The sequence below is a fragment of the Nicotiana attenuata genome, unplaced genomic scaffold (assembly GCF_001879085.1).
Source record: "Nicotiana attenuata strain UT unplaced genomic scaffold, NIATTr2, whole genome shotgun sequence".
Taxonomy (NCBI): domain Eukaryota; kingdom Viridiplantae; phylum Streptophyta; class Magnoliopsida; order Solanales; family Solanaceae; genus Nicotiana; species Nicotiana attenuata.
Window position 1 is genome coordinate 383584 of NW_017670790.1, and position 16432 is coordinate 400015.

Consider the following 16432-nt stretch of genomic DNA (forward strand, 5'->3'; position numbering starts at 1 on the left):
TAGGGATAAATTCTCTTTAGCCAAGGGTTTTCCGGAAACAGCCTCCCTGCCCTTCCAGGGTAGGGGTAAGGCTGCGTACATTCTACCCTCCCCAGACCCCACTTTGAAAATACACTAGCATGTTGTTGTTGTTGTTGTTGTTGTTGTTGTTGTCTCATAGGGATAAATAAATACTACAATCCCGGGATTAGTTATACCGCAATTTTATCTCAACGAAATATGGGATAAACTCATTTCAAATTTAATCTCAGAATTAATTATCTCTTATTTCTTATACCAAATGAGCCCTTAGCGTTCAACGTATATAAAGGATCATTTCAAAGGTACACCCTAAAAATAAACAATAAAAGCAAATTAGTTAATTAAGAAAGAGCATGTGGTTTGTGATATTAGCGTTACATTGGAAATTAAGTGAAGCAATCTTGACATTTAATTTATTTAAGTATGCCACAATAATAAATGTAAATAAATGTTACGGTAGTGACTAGGTGAGCTCCCTTTTTATCTTCTTTTGTTTCTTTCTTTAAAGTTAGGTAGTTGCATGGCGTGTTCGTTTCAACTTTCAAGTTAATTAGGATGTGACCAAATTTATCTTTTTACATTATCTTTTCGTGTGCATTAATTTACTGTCAATTCTATCAAATAAAAAAGAAAATAATAAATGACCTCTGAACAAGAATTTTTCAATGATAACAACAAATAAAAGAAACAAGAAAGACCAAATAGCAACAAAGTCATAGTTGGATTCTTGGACAGTTGGGAGAGAAAGCTCTAATTTTCAACGGCAAGGAAAAATACATAGGTGCCGAAAAAGAAAAGAAGGATCTAAATCATTTAGTGGGCGTTTGACATCAGAATTGTAAAATTTTAAAATATGGTGAAATTTTTTTGGAAAAAAGAGAATTTTTTTAATGTCCAAACGGGCTCTTAATTCATTTGATACAATTTATTAATAAGATTAATTCAGATTCAAGCAGAGTAAACTATTTTACTAGGATAATAATCTAGAAAAATACGCATAAAGTTTTTCAATCACAAAGTTCAAAACTAAGATCTATATCTTTTCTGTAGTATGCATTACCCAGAAAAGTTTTTTCGGAAAATGTATTAAGAATTAAATTATTCAAATACTTTTTGATATGTAAATTTGTTTTCTGAAAATGTTTTTAAAAAAAAAATAAACTTCTCCAAAAAAATATTTGGTTAAAAAGAAAAAAGGGGAAATGCTTGGTAACCACACTTTTTATAGTCTTTCAAACTTAGACGCAGAAAACGGAGTAGTAGTATTTGCTTCCCTTTAATATCTCTATTTCTGATCTCCTAATATTTCATACGGTTACACACATAGGCTTTTTCTTCCTCTACACGCCTCATCAATCGAAGAACCGACTAGTGTTTCTCTTTCTCTACAACTCTTCAATTTCCTGTCAGTATAAATTTTTTCATTTTGGATTCTTTAATTATCTGAGAATTCATCAATACAATTTGACATAAACAAGGAAAAAAGGCATAGCAGGGACTGAATTAGGTTCTATAATGGTGGTATTTTGATTATTATATTCTTTATTGGGGTTTCATTTAAATTTTTTGGGTAATTAACTGTTCTTTGATAGCTTATTGTTCTGATTTGTGGGTAGTTGGAGGACCGAGTTTTGTTGTGGACTATGTTTTTGTGAATGGTGTCCTATATTGGTCTTTTTTGCTGATTTTGAAATCTAGGGTTTGACTATATCCTTTAGTGAGTAGCACTCTATTCCACCAAAGTGTTATGAATGGCATGAGGAGTTTTTTATAGTCTATTTTAGTTGAAGAAGGAAGCATTTAAAGAGGCTTGTTGTTGATGGTTTTTGATAAGGTGAAGAGGAGTATATTATGTTCTTAATTGAAGGCAGGCGTTGTTGTGGTTGAATAAAGTGATTGCTGTTTGCAGTTTGCTGTATATAATGTACAGAATGATTAATCCCTAGTTGAAGTGAATAGAATGGTGGTCTCTTTTTGAATTATAGGGTTCTGAACATTTTTTATCGACCCTATAGACAAAGGACTTTTGTTTCTAAAGCCAATTCATTGAGAAACTTGGCAGGGCAAATTGGTACTTGAAACGAAGGCTTCTCGCCCTCGAGCCGGATTGGCTAACCTTACCCACCCTTAAGGAGGTTTTTTTTAGATAGTGGGGTGCTTCACTTTAGTTTAGTGTGATTGCTTACAGGAAAATGGTTTCGTTTCTAAAGGGAATTTGGTAAGAATTTGGGGCTAATGGACAGCGGAGGTTCATGCAACTTGGTTAAGCTCTTGGGCATTTGGTCTAACGTTTTCAAGAGAGAAACTGGCCTTCTTGGGGGCATGTTAGTGGTTTAGGTTGGCACCGGAGGTTGATAGTAGGAGTTGCTCTGAAGGAAAGAGAGTTGTTTTTCCTTTTATTCTTGTTTGGTTAATGTTCATTAGTAGTGTTATGGAAAGAAGTGAGCCTACATTAGCCCCGCAATGGTTAAGGAGTGGTAGACATGTGACGGGCTCTGTCACTGCATCATCCCCGTTGCATTCAGGTAACTTTCATGCTCTAATACTTTTTCATACTTTTTCTGACAACATGCACTTTCATTTCAGTTAAAACTATTTCCTTTGTTCTATTCCCTTTATAGATGATCCTGCCCCATCAAAACTTGCAAATAGTAGATCACTGTCAACTAATATGAGCAATAACAAGTTGAGGCATCCTGCTGCATCAGATCGAGCCATCTCATCACATACCCGATGGAACTCTAATAGTAGTAGCCCTAACTTGAGATCTTACAGTAGTTTTAGAAGCCCTCGTCATAGGAACATGGATAAAGACATTAACAAGTATCACGAGAAATCAACTTTAGGAAATCATAGGTCAAGGGACCTTCCTGATACTTCGAGGAATCATCGTTGGGAAATATTTGAGGAGGAAGGGTTAAGACGCTCACAGTCAATGATTTATGGTAGATTTAGTGAGAAAGGGCCTAAGAATTTGGGAATTGCTGGTAAAATCGACCCAACTGACAAAAATGGCCCGCTCGCTTCAGTTAATAGTGTGGATAATGGCCCGCTCGCTTCAGTTAATAGTGTGGATAATGCAATTGACAGAGGCATCCAGCCCCTAGTAACCGAAGAACGACAAGCATCACCTGGCTTTGGAAGAGTCCGATCTCCTGGTTTGGGTACCATGCCTCAGGGTTTACCGATAGGCTCATCAGGCACTACTGGTAATAAGTCGGCATCTTCTCTGGCAGATATTACGGTAGTGGCTGGAAACAATAACCCTGGCCTTTCTTCCGTGAAACAAGGTGCTTCTTCTGGACTTTCTTCTCCAATTTCTAGCAAGGCTATTAGCAGGGGTCTTAATATGGCTGAAACAGTCGCTAGGGGTCCTCCTTGTGCTCAGACTACTTCCCAGGTTGGTTTTGTGTTCCGTTTATATGTGTGGCTTACATTAGAAGTTTCTTGTGCTCATAACTTAGTGTTTACCATAACAGTTATCCCATGCAAATCAGCGACTCGAAGAGCTAGCTATGAAGCAATCTAGGCAATTAATACCATTGAAACCGTTGGTAAGTAAGGCCTCGGTAAGGGTTTCTGAAGCCATCATCTTTCAGATAGCTTAGGTGTCCAATTGTTTTTTTGTGTGCATCTTCTGGACTTCCTATTTCCAATAATTATATACTTGGGGGCTATTTCGAAGTTTCATATGAAGGACAATTAATTGACAGAATGGCGTTGCCCTTGTATGGTACTAACCTCGTTATCAAAAGGTTTTAATTGGGAATCCTTGGGAGTTCTCAAGTAATGCTTATGAGACTCTATTAAGTTGAGCTTTGCACCTTTTTCGCTGGTGATGATTGTGTTACCTATTCATGTTGTTTCTTCTGTCTTGCCTGATGATTAACAAGCGCATTTATTAAGCATAATGAGAAGGTTGTCACGTGGTCTATGTGTATTCTTACCAAGGACTATTCAATGTCAGATACCATTAAGAATTGAATAGACAATGTATGCATGACAATCAGAGAGAGTACATGGCATGATGTTCCTGGGAAACATAGTTGGTCTTTTCTTTATCACACTTCTTTTTCATTTATGATATCATGTGCTATGCATGAACTACACAGACATCGTTTCTAAAACTGGATTATTTGCAATTCAAATCTCATAATTCAGTTCAAATTAGGAAACAAGCGAATGTATTAGGAACTAATATTACGTGTACAAATTAAGGGTAACCGGCTGTGAGTTAAGCCTGTCTTAACCCGTCTGTTTCGGTTTCTCCCCTTCTTTTGGTTATTTTGCGATTGCTTTGAACTGCATTTTGCCTTCAGATAATTAAGAGTATTCCCTTCAAATAACTATTTCTAATTATTGGTTTACCTGTTCAGTTTCTCCTTCAGTCAGAAAGTAAGACAGAAGTTGGATATATACTATCACACACATCCATCTTTATTGACCTTGCAATCTTTTCCTCTCTAGCCAATACTTCTGCTGATTAAAAATGTGTACTTTGGTCTTTCAACTTAGTTGATGCTTGAAATAGTTCCTCAAGTATGAGGAGAACAGAAAAAAAGTATCTCACTCTTGTCTTTCTTCTATAACATTTAAGTGGAAGAAAAAACACTATATCAAGTTTGTTTTGAGATGTTAGGAACTTGGAAAATTATCCGTACCTTTATTTCAGTTATTAATGAACTATTTTTCAAAAATTTCCTCAAAACAATAAATTGTGAGATTTTCTTAACTATTTTAAAAATTCGTGCATTATTTCACAACTTGGGGAGTTGGTGAATGGCTCTTGGTTTTGATTTTCTATCTGGTAACCGTGGCTTGTGGATTTGGATCCTTCGCGTCTTCATCCTTTTGAGCTCAACTGTTAAAAGTTATTATACAGATGCATGATTTAATCCTTAAATTGAACTGATTCTTGTTTTTAATCCTTGATCTGGTAACCAATGCTTGCTAATCCATGCTTTTTCGCTCAATTGTTAAAAGCTATTTTGTTGTAGTATAAATTGCCTTGGACCTATGTCTTAATTATAAATTATTTACCTCCCTCCCGCTGTCATAAACGTGAAATTTGAAGCTGTCTTGTACTTTTAAACCCTGAAATTCACAGACTGGACTGAGTTCAACCAACAACCAGGCTAGTGGTGCTGCATATTTTCCTCATCAGTGTATACGTGTTCCTTATTGATTATCTTTTCTCCAGACCACTGGTGTGCTTGGGGGAGGTTTTGGAGATTATGAAAATACATTCTAACAACAGATTTGCACATTCTGGTCATAGCCAAGCAAGATGCAAAAGGTGTTCGTCTTTTAGCAAAATGTCTCTTTAGTTAAGTGGAATTGTGAATGAGTCCTTGAATTCACCGCAGTGATGAGCCCACGAAATATAACTATATCAATTCTATTTTTTCAAAACCTTTTCTGCTCCTAAATTTATTTCTTATAACGAGTCAATTCTGAGAAAAATATTTTTGTTATCAAACATTGTATAAAATAGTCGTTGGATTCAGAGAGTTGTGTGGGATTCAAGGATTCAAGGGGTGGGTGCGGGAATACAAAATATCAAGAATGATCTTTTGCATTTTGATTGAGTTACATTATTGTGACAAAGCATTTTTTCTTTAAGGATGATAGTAAACTTACGAACTATTATCCGGACTGATCTTCATGAATCAGGAGGTAGTATTATTCATGAGCTGTGCTCCTTGTTCATATTGCTTGTACATGTTGCAGGTTCTTCCTGTCTCGGTTAAATTTGTCACCTAGTTTGGTCATGTAAGGTAGATGTGACAAATTTACCAACTTGGGGAGGACAAACTTTTTTTCCTACCAATACCGATCTTTTATCTTTCCTCGAAATGGAAAATCCTGATTTTCTAGGTGATGCTTTAAGGGGCCACTTGTGAAAAGCATACAAGGTGATTTATTTTCCAACTTCTGTGGCATGTAATCGGAATTACAAGACATGGTAAAGGACTAAAACCAAGAAGGAAGCACTTATAGAGTCAGATGGATGAATTGTTGAAAAATTGCTACCATTTTAAAGCAAAACTATTTATAATAAAAACTGTGGCTAGCTGAGGGGGAATGACAAATTGGATAGTTGAATACCCTCTCTATGCCGGCCTTTTAGCAATTGGACAGAAAGAAGTTTTCTATTTCTCTTCATAGTACTATGATATTATCTACTCATCCGGTGTTGCTCCTTTCATGTATATGAAATTGTCTAGCATTACTGAGCTTTCTGTTTGGCGTATCTATAATTCTATATAGGTGGATAAGTTTAAAATAATTTCTCGAAGTTACTGTCTAGCCTGGAAGTTTCCCTGGACTTAGAGCAAAGATTCATGACAGCAGCTTGTGTTGTATTATTTCGTTTTTGTTATTGGTGTTATTTAGAATTATATCTGTACCGCCCTGATATGCTCTCCTATATAGACACGTGCCACAACTGTTATTATGGTGAGACATATTGCATGCCTTTCCGAAGGAGTTAGATGGAAAATGATAAGTGGCCTAGGTTAGAGATAGGAGATTATGGAAAGACGTTATTAGTGAAAGAGGGCAGAAAGTAATAGTTGCCCAATTTAGAGAATGCATAAAGTTTGATGGAGTTTTGGTAGAATACGGGATACTTAGTGAAGCTGCAGAAATTAAAAAATGGAGACTGCAAAAATCACATTTAAAGGGTCTGATCTTCCATTTAATAGATAGACTTTATCGAATCATTTCTGAATTTTGTTCAGTGCTAGCTTTTCTCCCTGTAGATTTTTTTTTTTTTGGGATAACAATGGTGCTATACTTGAATTACTTTCATGATAATATAGATTCCTGCAATCTTTAATTTCAGGTGCCAAATCCTTCCGACAAACCAAGAGCCAAGGTTGAGCAGCTGCAGCAAACTGTCTCATCATCTATTCCTGTCAATCACAGTCTCTCAACCAAGCTTAACATCTTTAAGCCAACAAGAGAGAATGTCGTTTCTTATGGTGTGAACAGTAGCTTGAGCCCAAATGCTCACAGCAAAAGGTCAAATACCCTTCTTACTGCTCCCGCATCTGCTTCCACACAGAGTCTAGCAAATAATGCTGCTTCCTTTACCTCTGAACGCAAGCCTGTTGGGTTAATGGTGGAAAAAAAGCTGTCATCCCAAGCTCGGAGTCGAAATGATTTCTTCAATCTTATGAGAAAGAAATCTATTGCAAGCAGTTCAGCTGTCAATGGTGCAGGGTGTGCTGTATCACCACCTTTAGATAAATCTGGTGTTTCAGAAGTTTTGACTGCGCCTGGTATCCCTCAGGATCAAGATACCACATTATCTGATGAGAGCCCAAGGGTTGAGAAATCAACTGAGATTTCAGGTGAAAATACATGCACTGATGACTCTTATGAGGAGAAGAATAGTACCGACACGAGCTTTTCAAAGTCTGATGCAATATTGTGTTCGGAAGAAGAAGAGGCTGCATTTTTGCGTTCTCTCGGCTGGGAGGAAAATGCTGATGAGGGCGGCCTTACCGAGGAGGAGATCAGCACCTTCTACCGAGATGTTACAAAGGTATTTGTTCTTTATATTTGACACACCATATATTCTCTAATACATGGAACAGTTGAAATTTTGTCATAACATGCTGTGATAGTTTGTATGGAGTGGTTTTATTGTATTAGTGTGTGTGTGTGTGTGCGCGTGCGCGTGCGCGCTTTCTGTTTGGAAGAGGTGTAGGCTTTGTGGAATCGCCATTTGGATGCGGTTAAAAGTATACGCTCCAGCTTATTCACTTGAAAAAGTTTCCTAGCATTAATATCTGTCTCTCTTTTTTTGTTGGCAGTATATCAATTCGAAGCTATCATTTAAAGTTATGCAAGGAGTGCAATCAAGATTTCTTTTGCCTCTCCACTCCGGAATTGGTGATGTTGGTGGCATTTCTTCTTGATACAGCTCAACTTGAATGATATACCAAAAAGGCTATTGAATTTTGTTAGTACTTTATTAGAAGTGGCAAAATTTTCTGATCCTTGTTTTCGTCGTTCCATAGATTTTGGGGTGGAGATTGAGGGAAGCAATGAGAATAGAGAGTGAGGCAATGCTTAGTGTGTCTTTTAGGGAGTGAATAGGAATAATCTCGGTTGTCTAGTTCTGTGGATGGATTCTGATTGGCTTTGGCACCTTCATACTTTACGGATTTTCGACCTTCTAGCGATCCTGTTCATATAATCTATGATTTTGTTGGTCCAGGTCTATATGTAGAGCTGTTACGGAAAGTTGGGAAAGAATTCCCCAAGGATTACCCTTATGTTAGTGTTAAAATGTTAGTATGCTTAACTCAGGTAGAAGAAATTATTTTGTTAAGAATGTACCTGTGTCAACTTTATTGTTTAGAAAAGATTTCTGGGATAAATTTAATGTTATTTAAGAACTAATGTGGATTTTTATGGTCCTTTAAACTGTTGATGGTACAAAATGTCGTTTTACCCGTGCTTCTTTGATGCTTGTATCTTCTTTATTTCGCTCTTCTATAGCAGACAATAAATAAAGATTGGTGATATACAGCAGTAAATAACTGCGAAAAATGATTACATTCAAATCAAAGTTTTAGCTCAACAACGTATTGCCATAACTTCATTTTTTAAGACTGAATCAAACCAAGTAAAAACCTATTCCTACATTTACAAGCAACTAATTCTTGACTATTTATGGAATTGAATAATTTTGGTTAACTTTTTTATGGTACCTCAATAGATTAGATTTCCAAAGTCTTAAATATTCACAGCCGAAAATAGCGACCATAGTTTTTCCTTGTGGAAGTAGCAGCACTTCATGCTCAATTATATTTATTAGCAGTTAGCACTAGACCTCATGCTTAATAATATTAATTAGCACTAGATAATAGGGATCAGTGTAAACCTATGTGCATTTTAGACCACCACTTTCCCCCACACTCATCTTTTTATAGAGTGTACCACATAGTTTTAATATTTTTTCAATTCTATGGCTTTCTGAGGGAGGTATTTAATAACTTTTAAAATTCTGTGTTCTTATAAAGTTAATAAAAGAGGATGACATTTCAATTGTACGGTAATGATCAAAAGACTAATTTATTTTTAACTGGTAATATTTACAGTTTGAATTATATTCCGACTAGCAAAGCGGTACAAAGGTTTAAACAAAGGAGAGGAGAAGGTCAAGCTAGAAGAATTTAAAAAACCAAAGTCGGGTCAACCATTTAATTGTCACTATCTCCAAGAATGGATTGGTCCTTGATCCAATCAATTTTATACAGTACTAATTTTTCTCATTCATTTTATATATAAATTAAACAAAATTCGTTTACGTCAATGTATGGGCAAGAAAATAATGAAATATGCATATTTATATATATATATATATATATATATATATATATATATATATATATATATATATATATATATATATATATATATTACTCTAAATCAAATTGGCAACAAATTCATTCTGATTGTCGTCATAGTGATTAACATTACCTGGAAAATAGGAAGATCAAGTCATTTGGACACATATAGGGCGTGTATCAAAGAAGTTGACTTTTATATTTTTAATATTTTGAAAGAACAAAAAGTGAAAAAAAAATTTTTGGTGTAGAAGAAGTGGCTACTAGGATATATTATGCAATATTAGACAGAAATAACTGTGAAATATTTCAATAATTCTTAGAGGCAGCCGAAGCATATTAGGTTTTCAATGACAATTTCATTTTTATTTTAATTAGAAAAGAAGCTTTAAATTATTAGAAAATAAAGATTCTTTTGACAAAAGAAAGTTGACGAAGATTGTGACAAGATTCAAATAGGATTATCCTATATAAATGTCCATGATATAAAGTTGACGTAGATTGTGACAAGAATACATACATGTATATTTTATATCTTCGTTTGTTTTTATTTTCACCCTAACGAAGTAAATATAATTTTCTCCTTTAACTAGTAACGGTACGTCACAGACTGTTCAAAGATTAGAGACGATTACTTCATGAATCATGATAATTTACTCTTCATACCATTCGTGAAGTAACAAAACCAAAATAATTACAAAAAGAATGCAAGTAAAGAAGGAAAATGGCAAATTAATTAATATTATGACTTGAGGAGGGCACTCCATATATACGTTTAATGTTTTGTTCTTGTCAAGCTAGACAAGCAAGTTTTGCCCTCTAAAGAATTATCAACAGCGAAGCCAGAAATGTTTCCAACAGTGTTCAGATTTTAAAGAACTAAAAAAAAATTCCCGATAAAGGGTGTTCAATATATATTTTATATATCTAAAATCAATATTTTACTTATATATGCAGTGTAATTTTTCGTAATATTTCGGTGAAGGGTGGTCAATTGATCATCCTTTGTAAAAGGTGGCTTCGCCCCTGCTCTATACGTACAGAACTCAGTTAATAAAAGCAAAAGAATGAAGAAGTTTATGAGTTTAAAAGTTAAAATAAGTTAATTAAGAGCTGGTTCATAAATCAAAGTATGGATTAGAATATATTACTCAAAAAATAAGTTAATTAAGAGCTGGTTCATAAATCAAAGTATGGATTAGAATATATTACTCATACATAAAGGGAAACTTCGTTTGGGGTTAGTTGAAAAATAAAATACTCATGTGGGGAAAATAATAATTTATCAGACCTAGGTCAAAAGTAAACGGGTAAAATAGGATAAACTTTGTTTTATAAGTAATTAAGCATATCTTTTTGAGATTCATGGACATAGAGAGTACACATGTGGGGTTTAATTCATGAATGGTGTTGAGTGTTCCGATTACCAATAATTAAAAAAAAAACTTTGATGATTTTTTTTCTACAATACTTTATTTGTTTAGTCTTTAATGAGAAATATCATTAAACGAGATACGTGAGAATTTGCTGCGGTGACGCTTGCTCTTTCTCAAACTCCACGCCTACATTATAAAAGGGAAAGTGCATATTACATGTGTACACGGGTCGAGTTGGTTTGAATATTTTTTAGCTACCAAACCAAATTAATGATATCGGATTTTTAAATCTATAAACCAAATCAAATCAACAAAGTCAGACTTTTCAATCTCGGTTTTTCTCGGGTTTTTCGATTTTTTTCGACGTTTCGGATTTTTTCCCGACAAAGTCTTCATCGCACAAAATATGTAACTTGTGCTCCAAATATTTCTTTAGTCATAGTAAGATATAACTATATAATGTATTTTCCAAGAAAATAATAATAATATGAGATAAGTCATAGCATTATACTAAAATATTCACTAACAAAGATAATAAAATTGCATAAAGCAAATATTGCTAATTAAGAAGCTATACTAGAAATTAACATAATCTAAAAATAGTATATAGGCCATGCTAATATAAATATAGCTAATAAGTACTATTAACTACATAACTAAGCACTAAAGAAAAAGATAAAACAAGTTATTCATTTTCATTATAAACCAACGTAAAATTAAAAAACAGATATCCAACACTATCATCATTCCTAGTGTTGAATTGAACATCTTTTGTTAGCATTAGTATTGATTTGAACTTTGTTTGATTTACTATATTTATGGGCTATAAAATTTATTTTTCATTCAAGAATATTAAGTCCAAATTGAAAATAATACATTAAAAGATAAAACTGTGAAAATGTTTAAGAAATATTCATAAATGACATTACAATAAATATTTATATGTATAAATTAATTTTTAAATTGTATAAATATACTATCGGGTTGGTTTGGTTTTGGTTTGACTTTTTTTTCCCAGTTAAAACCGAACCAAACCAATTATGGTCGTTTTTTTTCTTAATACCAAACCAAATCAAACCAAACCACAATCGGGTTTCATTTGAGCACCCCTAGCGCACATATAGCCATTCTAGGGATGCTATTTATATATTAGCCATTATTTATTTTGTCCTAAATTTCTAAACTAAAAATCTTAACTTTAGGACAATTAAGGATATTTTGTCCTAAAAATTGAAATGAAAAATAGAAATTTAAAACACATTAATTAATTCCTAAATAACAGCCCTTTAGAGTGGCTACCTGATGTCATTTCTACTTAGGGTCATCACCAAAAATCTTTTGTTTTATCTTTTTCTTCTTTCAAGTAGGGCCGATTTTGGTTAAAAAAATAGGGAAGAACACACATGGGCATAAACAATTCACTTCTCTTACAATTTTTATCATCAGAACTCAAAGGCGGAGCCAGGATTTAAAGCTAATATGTTTAGAATTTATTCCTTCCAAGTTACTGGTTCCAAATTAATAATTTGTACACTTATGAATTTTTAAAGACAAATACAAAGTTTAGACCAAAACTATCGAGTGCGATCATACCTGCGTCCGAAGCGCTAGCTCTGTCCCTGTCAGTACTGGAGTGAAATACAATCTACGTTTAAAAATTTATAATTAGAAGGAAGAAGAAATGATGAATTTCTTAGAATGTGGATATATACCTCTATCTACAGGATAAAACTATAAGGGAAGCACTGTAACAAATATGATTGTCAGTGATGAATTTCTTATAAGTCATATTTTGTCACAAGAAATCTTTTTTGAAGAAACTTTTTGTGTTAATTATTCATCCCTAAAACATAGGTTGCTAGAAGTATACAAAAGGAACTTAGTCTTTGATCACTAAATAAAATTATATTAACTACGAAATGTTTTTTCCTCCCAACTTAGTGCATTCTTTTATCTTTAGTTCTAAGGCGTATATCTTCACATTGTCACGATCCCAATTTTTCTCCGTAGGACGTCGTGATGGCACCTAATCTCTACGACTAGGTAAGCTAACAATAATAGTAATGGACCACATATAGATCAAATTACTAAAAATAACTGAATAAAGATAAAAATCCTCCAAAAACGGAATCTCACAAATATTGTTGGGATTCATAACTTAGAAAATAGCTTACAATTTGGTATTAGTTAGTATGTGTGCTGTATTTATATTGGGGCCTCAGGTTCAATTTTTGTATTTTTGTATTTGGGCTTCCGGGTCCTAGAGATAGGCCCAACTTCTGAGAACACAATATATAGGAAAACAGATTCATTTTGTTACATGGATTGAATAATAGGAAATCAGATATTTCTCTCTTCGTCTCTTAGAACCCTAATTGGGTGTCTTTCATTTTTTCCTTCGATCTTTGAATCTAACATGGTATCAGAGCTATGGCGTTTAAGATCCGTTCTTCCATCGATGTGCAGTGATATTGGTGAAGTTTTCTCTGCCGAATTTCATTCCGATTCTGGTGTTCGCTGGAGATCAAAATCTAGGTTTATGCGAGGAAGAAATTGTTGATGAAAAGGAGTTTTTTCTTTCAAATTGGCGCTGTGATTTTTTGATTTGGACTAAGTCGACCTTATTTCAGCTCATCTTCTCAACAATTTCCATCTGTCTCTTCATTTTTGTCAAGGTCGTCCCCTTCTGGTAGCGAACGGTGCTTTTGGTAACATCATCTCATCTCCCTAGCTCCTTTGTTAGCTTGTTGCTGTTATTCTTTGTTCAGCATGTACACTTTTTTGTTTTTGTTTTAGAAACTTCAATTCCTGAATTCCACTATTGTTAGTAGTCTGGTCCAGTTTTTGTTGTTTTGTTGGTTGTCAATATGACAAATAATTCTGAGACTCCAGTCGATGGTGTAGGAATTTCATCCCGTAGTGTTTTCATCCGGATGATTACACTCATCCATGTCACCCACTTTATCTTCATCCCTCTGATGTTTTGGGTGCTTCTCTAGTTTCTGTTCCTTTTGATGGGTCTGGTTATTCTAGCTGGCGTAGGACTATCCTAGTAGCTTTGTTTGTTCATAATAAATTGGATTTCATCAATGGTTCATCTGTCAAGCCACCTGCTGAGTCCTCTTTGGCAAGGCAATGGCAGAGATGCAATGATTTAGTCATCTCCTGATTGACAAACTCCCTTACCAAAGAAATATCTCGTAGTGTTGAGTACTCTGAGTTAGCCAAGGACATTTGAAGTGAACTTGAGGAGAGATATGGACAGGCTGATGGAGCTAGGTTGTTTGAAATTAAGAAGGAACTGGCACACATATCTCAAGGTTAACTAAATATAGCATCTTACTTTAATACCATAAAACAACTCTGGGATGAAATATCTTCCATTTCTGTCAACTATTTATCTGTTTGTACATGTGGGGGTAACAAGAAAGCTGAGGAAGAACAGAGAGTTTATCAGTTCTTGATGGGACTTAGTGATACTTATCTTCAAGTAAGGAGCAACATAATCATGATGAAGCCCTTGCCCTCAATGAACATTGTGTACATCATTCTTTTAGCTGATGAGAAACAGAGACAAGTATGCTCTGCATCTCAATTCAACAACAATTCTGTCTCCTTTAATGCTGGGGTTTCCAAACAGAGTTTCCCATCCAAGGTCAATTTTGACTCTCCCAGACCATAAAATTCTCATTCAAGGTTTAACTCAGAGTCTCAAAAGTCATCTTTAATCTGCAAGTATTGCAAGAAACCCGGGCATTCTATTGACAAGTGCTACAAATTGCATGGCTTCGCTCCCAATTTCAAGTTCACTAGGGGACCTGGTCCTAGAAAAGCAGCTGCACATGTTGAGGTTGATCATTATGGTGATGTTGGGATTCATAGTGGCACTGTTGGACAACCTGAGTCTCCCCAAGTTTCTGCAGTCCTTGGTTTAACTAAAGATCAGTACTCTCAACTCATGATGTTGCTGCTGCAGCAGTCTCATATTTCCACTCCACCTTCTCCTCCTACACTCATGGCATCTGCAAATTTTGCTGGTATGCTTCTGCCTGAGAATGGTTCAGTTAGAACTTGCTTGCTTACTAAAATAGACAATGTTATTTAGATTATAGATTCTGAAGCCTCAGATCACATGACATCTGATAAATCTCTTCTTTTCAACATACAAACATTATCTGTTCCTTACCTAGTGTCTCTTTCAAATGGTTGCAAAGTTAAAGTTCACAATGTAGGTTCTTTAGCTTTGTTTCCTGATCTCATTCTTCACAATGTGCTTTGCATTCCTAGTTTTAAATACAATCTTATTTCTGTATACAAGCTTGTTGCTAAACCTGGTCATATGGTTCAGTTTACCAACATTGGCTGTACTTTTCAGGGCCCTTCTCTGAAGAAGCCAGTGGTATTTGGTAGACCTGAAAATGGATTGTACAAGCTGTTTCAACTCCAAAGGTTTCAAATTCTTTGTTTTTTGATTCATCTTTACCTTCTGTTTCTCCTTGCAATGTTCCAACTGTTGTTCTTTCTAATAATTATTCTAATGTTCCTGGTAGTAGGACAGGTTTGTCTCTTAGTTCTGCTGAGGTGTCTGATGACGTACATATGAATAAAGTGAATAAAGATGATGTTGTTTGGCACTATAGACTAGGGCATCTACCTTTTTCTAAAATGAAGCATGTACCTGATCTTGGAACTAAATTGTCATCTAAACAATCTTTCATTTGCCCCATTTGTCCCTTAGCTAAACAAACCAGGTTACCTTTCCCTGATAGTTCTATACAGTCGACCACACCATTCCAATTACTTCACATTGACACCTGGGGACCTTATCACACCACTACATATTCTAGTTCCAAATATTTTTTAACCATTGTTGATGATCATACTAGAGCCATTTGGACTGACCTTTTAGGAGCCAAGAGCAATGCTTTTGACATTCTAAAGGCTTTTATTGCCATGGTTGAAACTCAATTCTACACTAAAGTCCAAAATGTTAGGAGTGACAATGCTCTATAATTAGGGTCCAGCTTGTCTTGATGTCAATTTTTTTTTGCTGAAAAAGGTATTATCCATCAGACTTATTGCCCTCATACCCCTCAACAGAATGGGGTGGTGGAAAGGAAACATAGACATTTACTTGAGACTGCCAGGGCACTACTGTTCTAATCTCACCTTCCCCTTAAATTCTGGGGAGATTGTATTCTCACTGCTACGTATTTGCTAAACAGATTCCATGCCCTTTACTAAATCACAAAAGCCCCTATGAGTTACTCTATGGCAAATTACCTGTTTATAATTATCTTAGAACTTTTTATTGTCTTTGCTATTCCACTGTTCCCAAGCATCTTAGAGACAAATTTCAACCTAGAGCTGTGCCTTGTGTGTTTGTGGGATATCCCTGTGCTAAGAAAGGATACAAGTTATATAATCTGGAGACTCACTCCTGTTTTGTGTCTAGAAATGTTGTCTTTCATGAACATATTTTTCCATTTCTTAAATCACCCCCAAATTCCTCCAGCTTATGTCCCTTTCCCTTTTCTGTATGTTTTGATGATTCCCTTTCTACTGCTACTTCTTCTCCTCCTGTTTCTCCTACTTCCACTTCTTTCACTCCTATTCCTACTACTCATGCCTCTTCTCCTCCTGCCCCTCTTCTAACTCTCCTCCTCCATT

At 35.0% G+C, this 16432-nt stretch overlaps 1 protein-coding gene across 2 annotated transcripts; it reads left to right on the plus strand.

The window, feature by feature from the left end:
• The first annotated feature begins 1244 nt into the window (after nucleotides 1-1244).
• LOC109243355 lies at nucleotides 1245-8442 on the plus strand. Of its 2 annotated transcripts, none has more exons than XM_019410279.1 (5): nucleotides 1245-2546; nucleotides 2643-3421; nucleotides 3501-3590; nucleotides 6869-7573; nucleotides 7845-8442. In XM_019410279.1, exons 1-5 carry the CDS (start codon nucleotides 2435-2437, stop codon nucleotides 7947-7949), a joined length of 1791 nt encoding a protein of 596 aa, XP_019265824.1. In that variant the 5' UTR covers nucleotides 1245-2434; the 3' UTR covers nucleotides 7950-8442. The 2 variants fall into 2 exon arrangements, with proteins under 2 accessions (XP_019265824.1, XP_019265825.1); XM_019410280.1 differs by having other exon boundaries at nucleotides 1246-2546; nucleotides 3501-3575.
• Nucleotides 8443-16432: the final 7990 nt, after the last annotated feature.

Excerpts from the sequence above, each read along its gene's own strand:
- LOC109243355 (XM_019410279.1), top strand. The coding sequence starts at position 2,435 with ATGTTCATTAGTAGTGTTATGGAAAGAAGTGAGCCTACATTAGCCCCG. Across the intron at positions 2,547-2,642 it reads ATCATCCCCGTTGCATTCAG|ATGATCCTGCCCCATCAAAA; the intron begins GTAACTTTCATG and ends TTCCCTTTATAG. Across the intron at positions 3,422-3,500 it reads GTGCTCAGACTACTTCCCAG|TTATCCCATGCAAATCAGCG; the intron begins GTTGGTTTTGTG and ends TTACCATAACAG.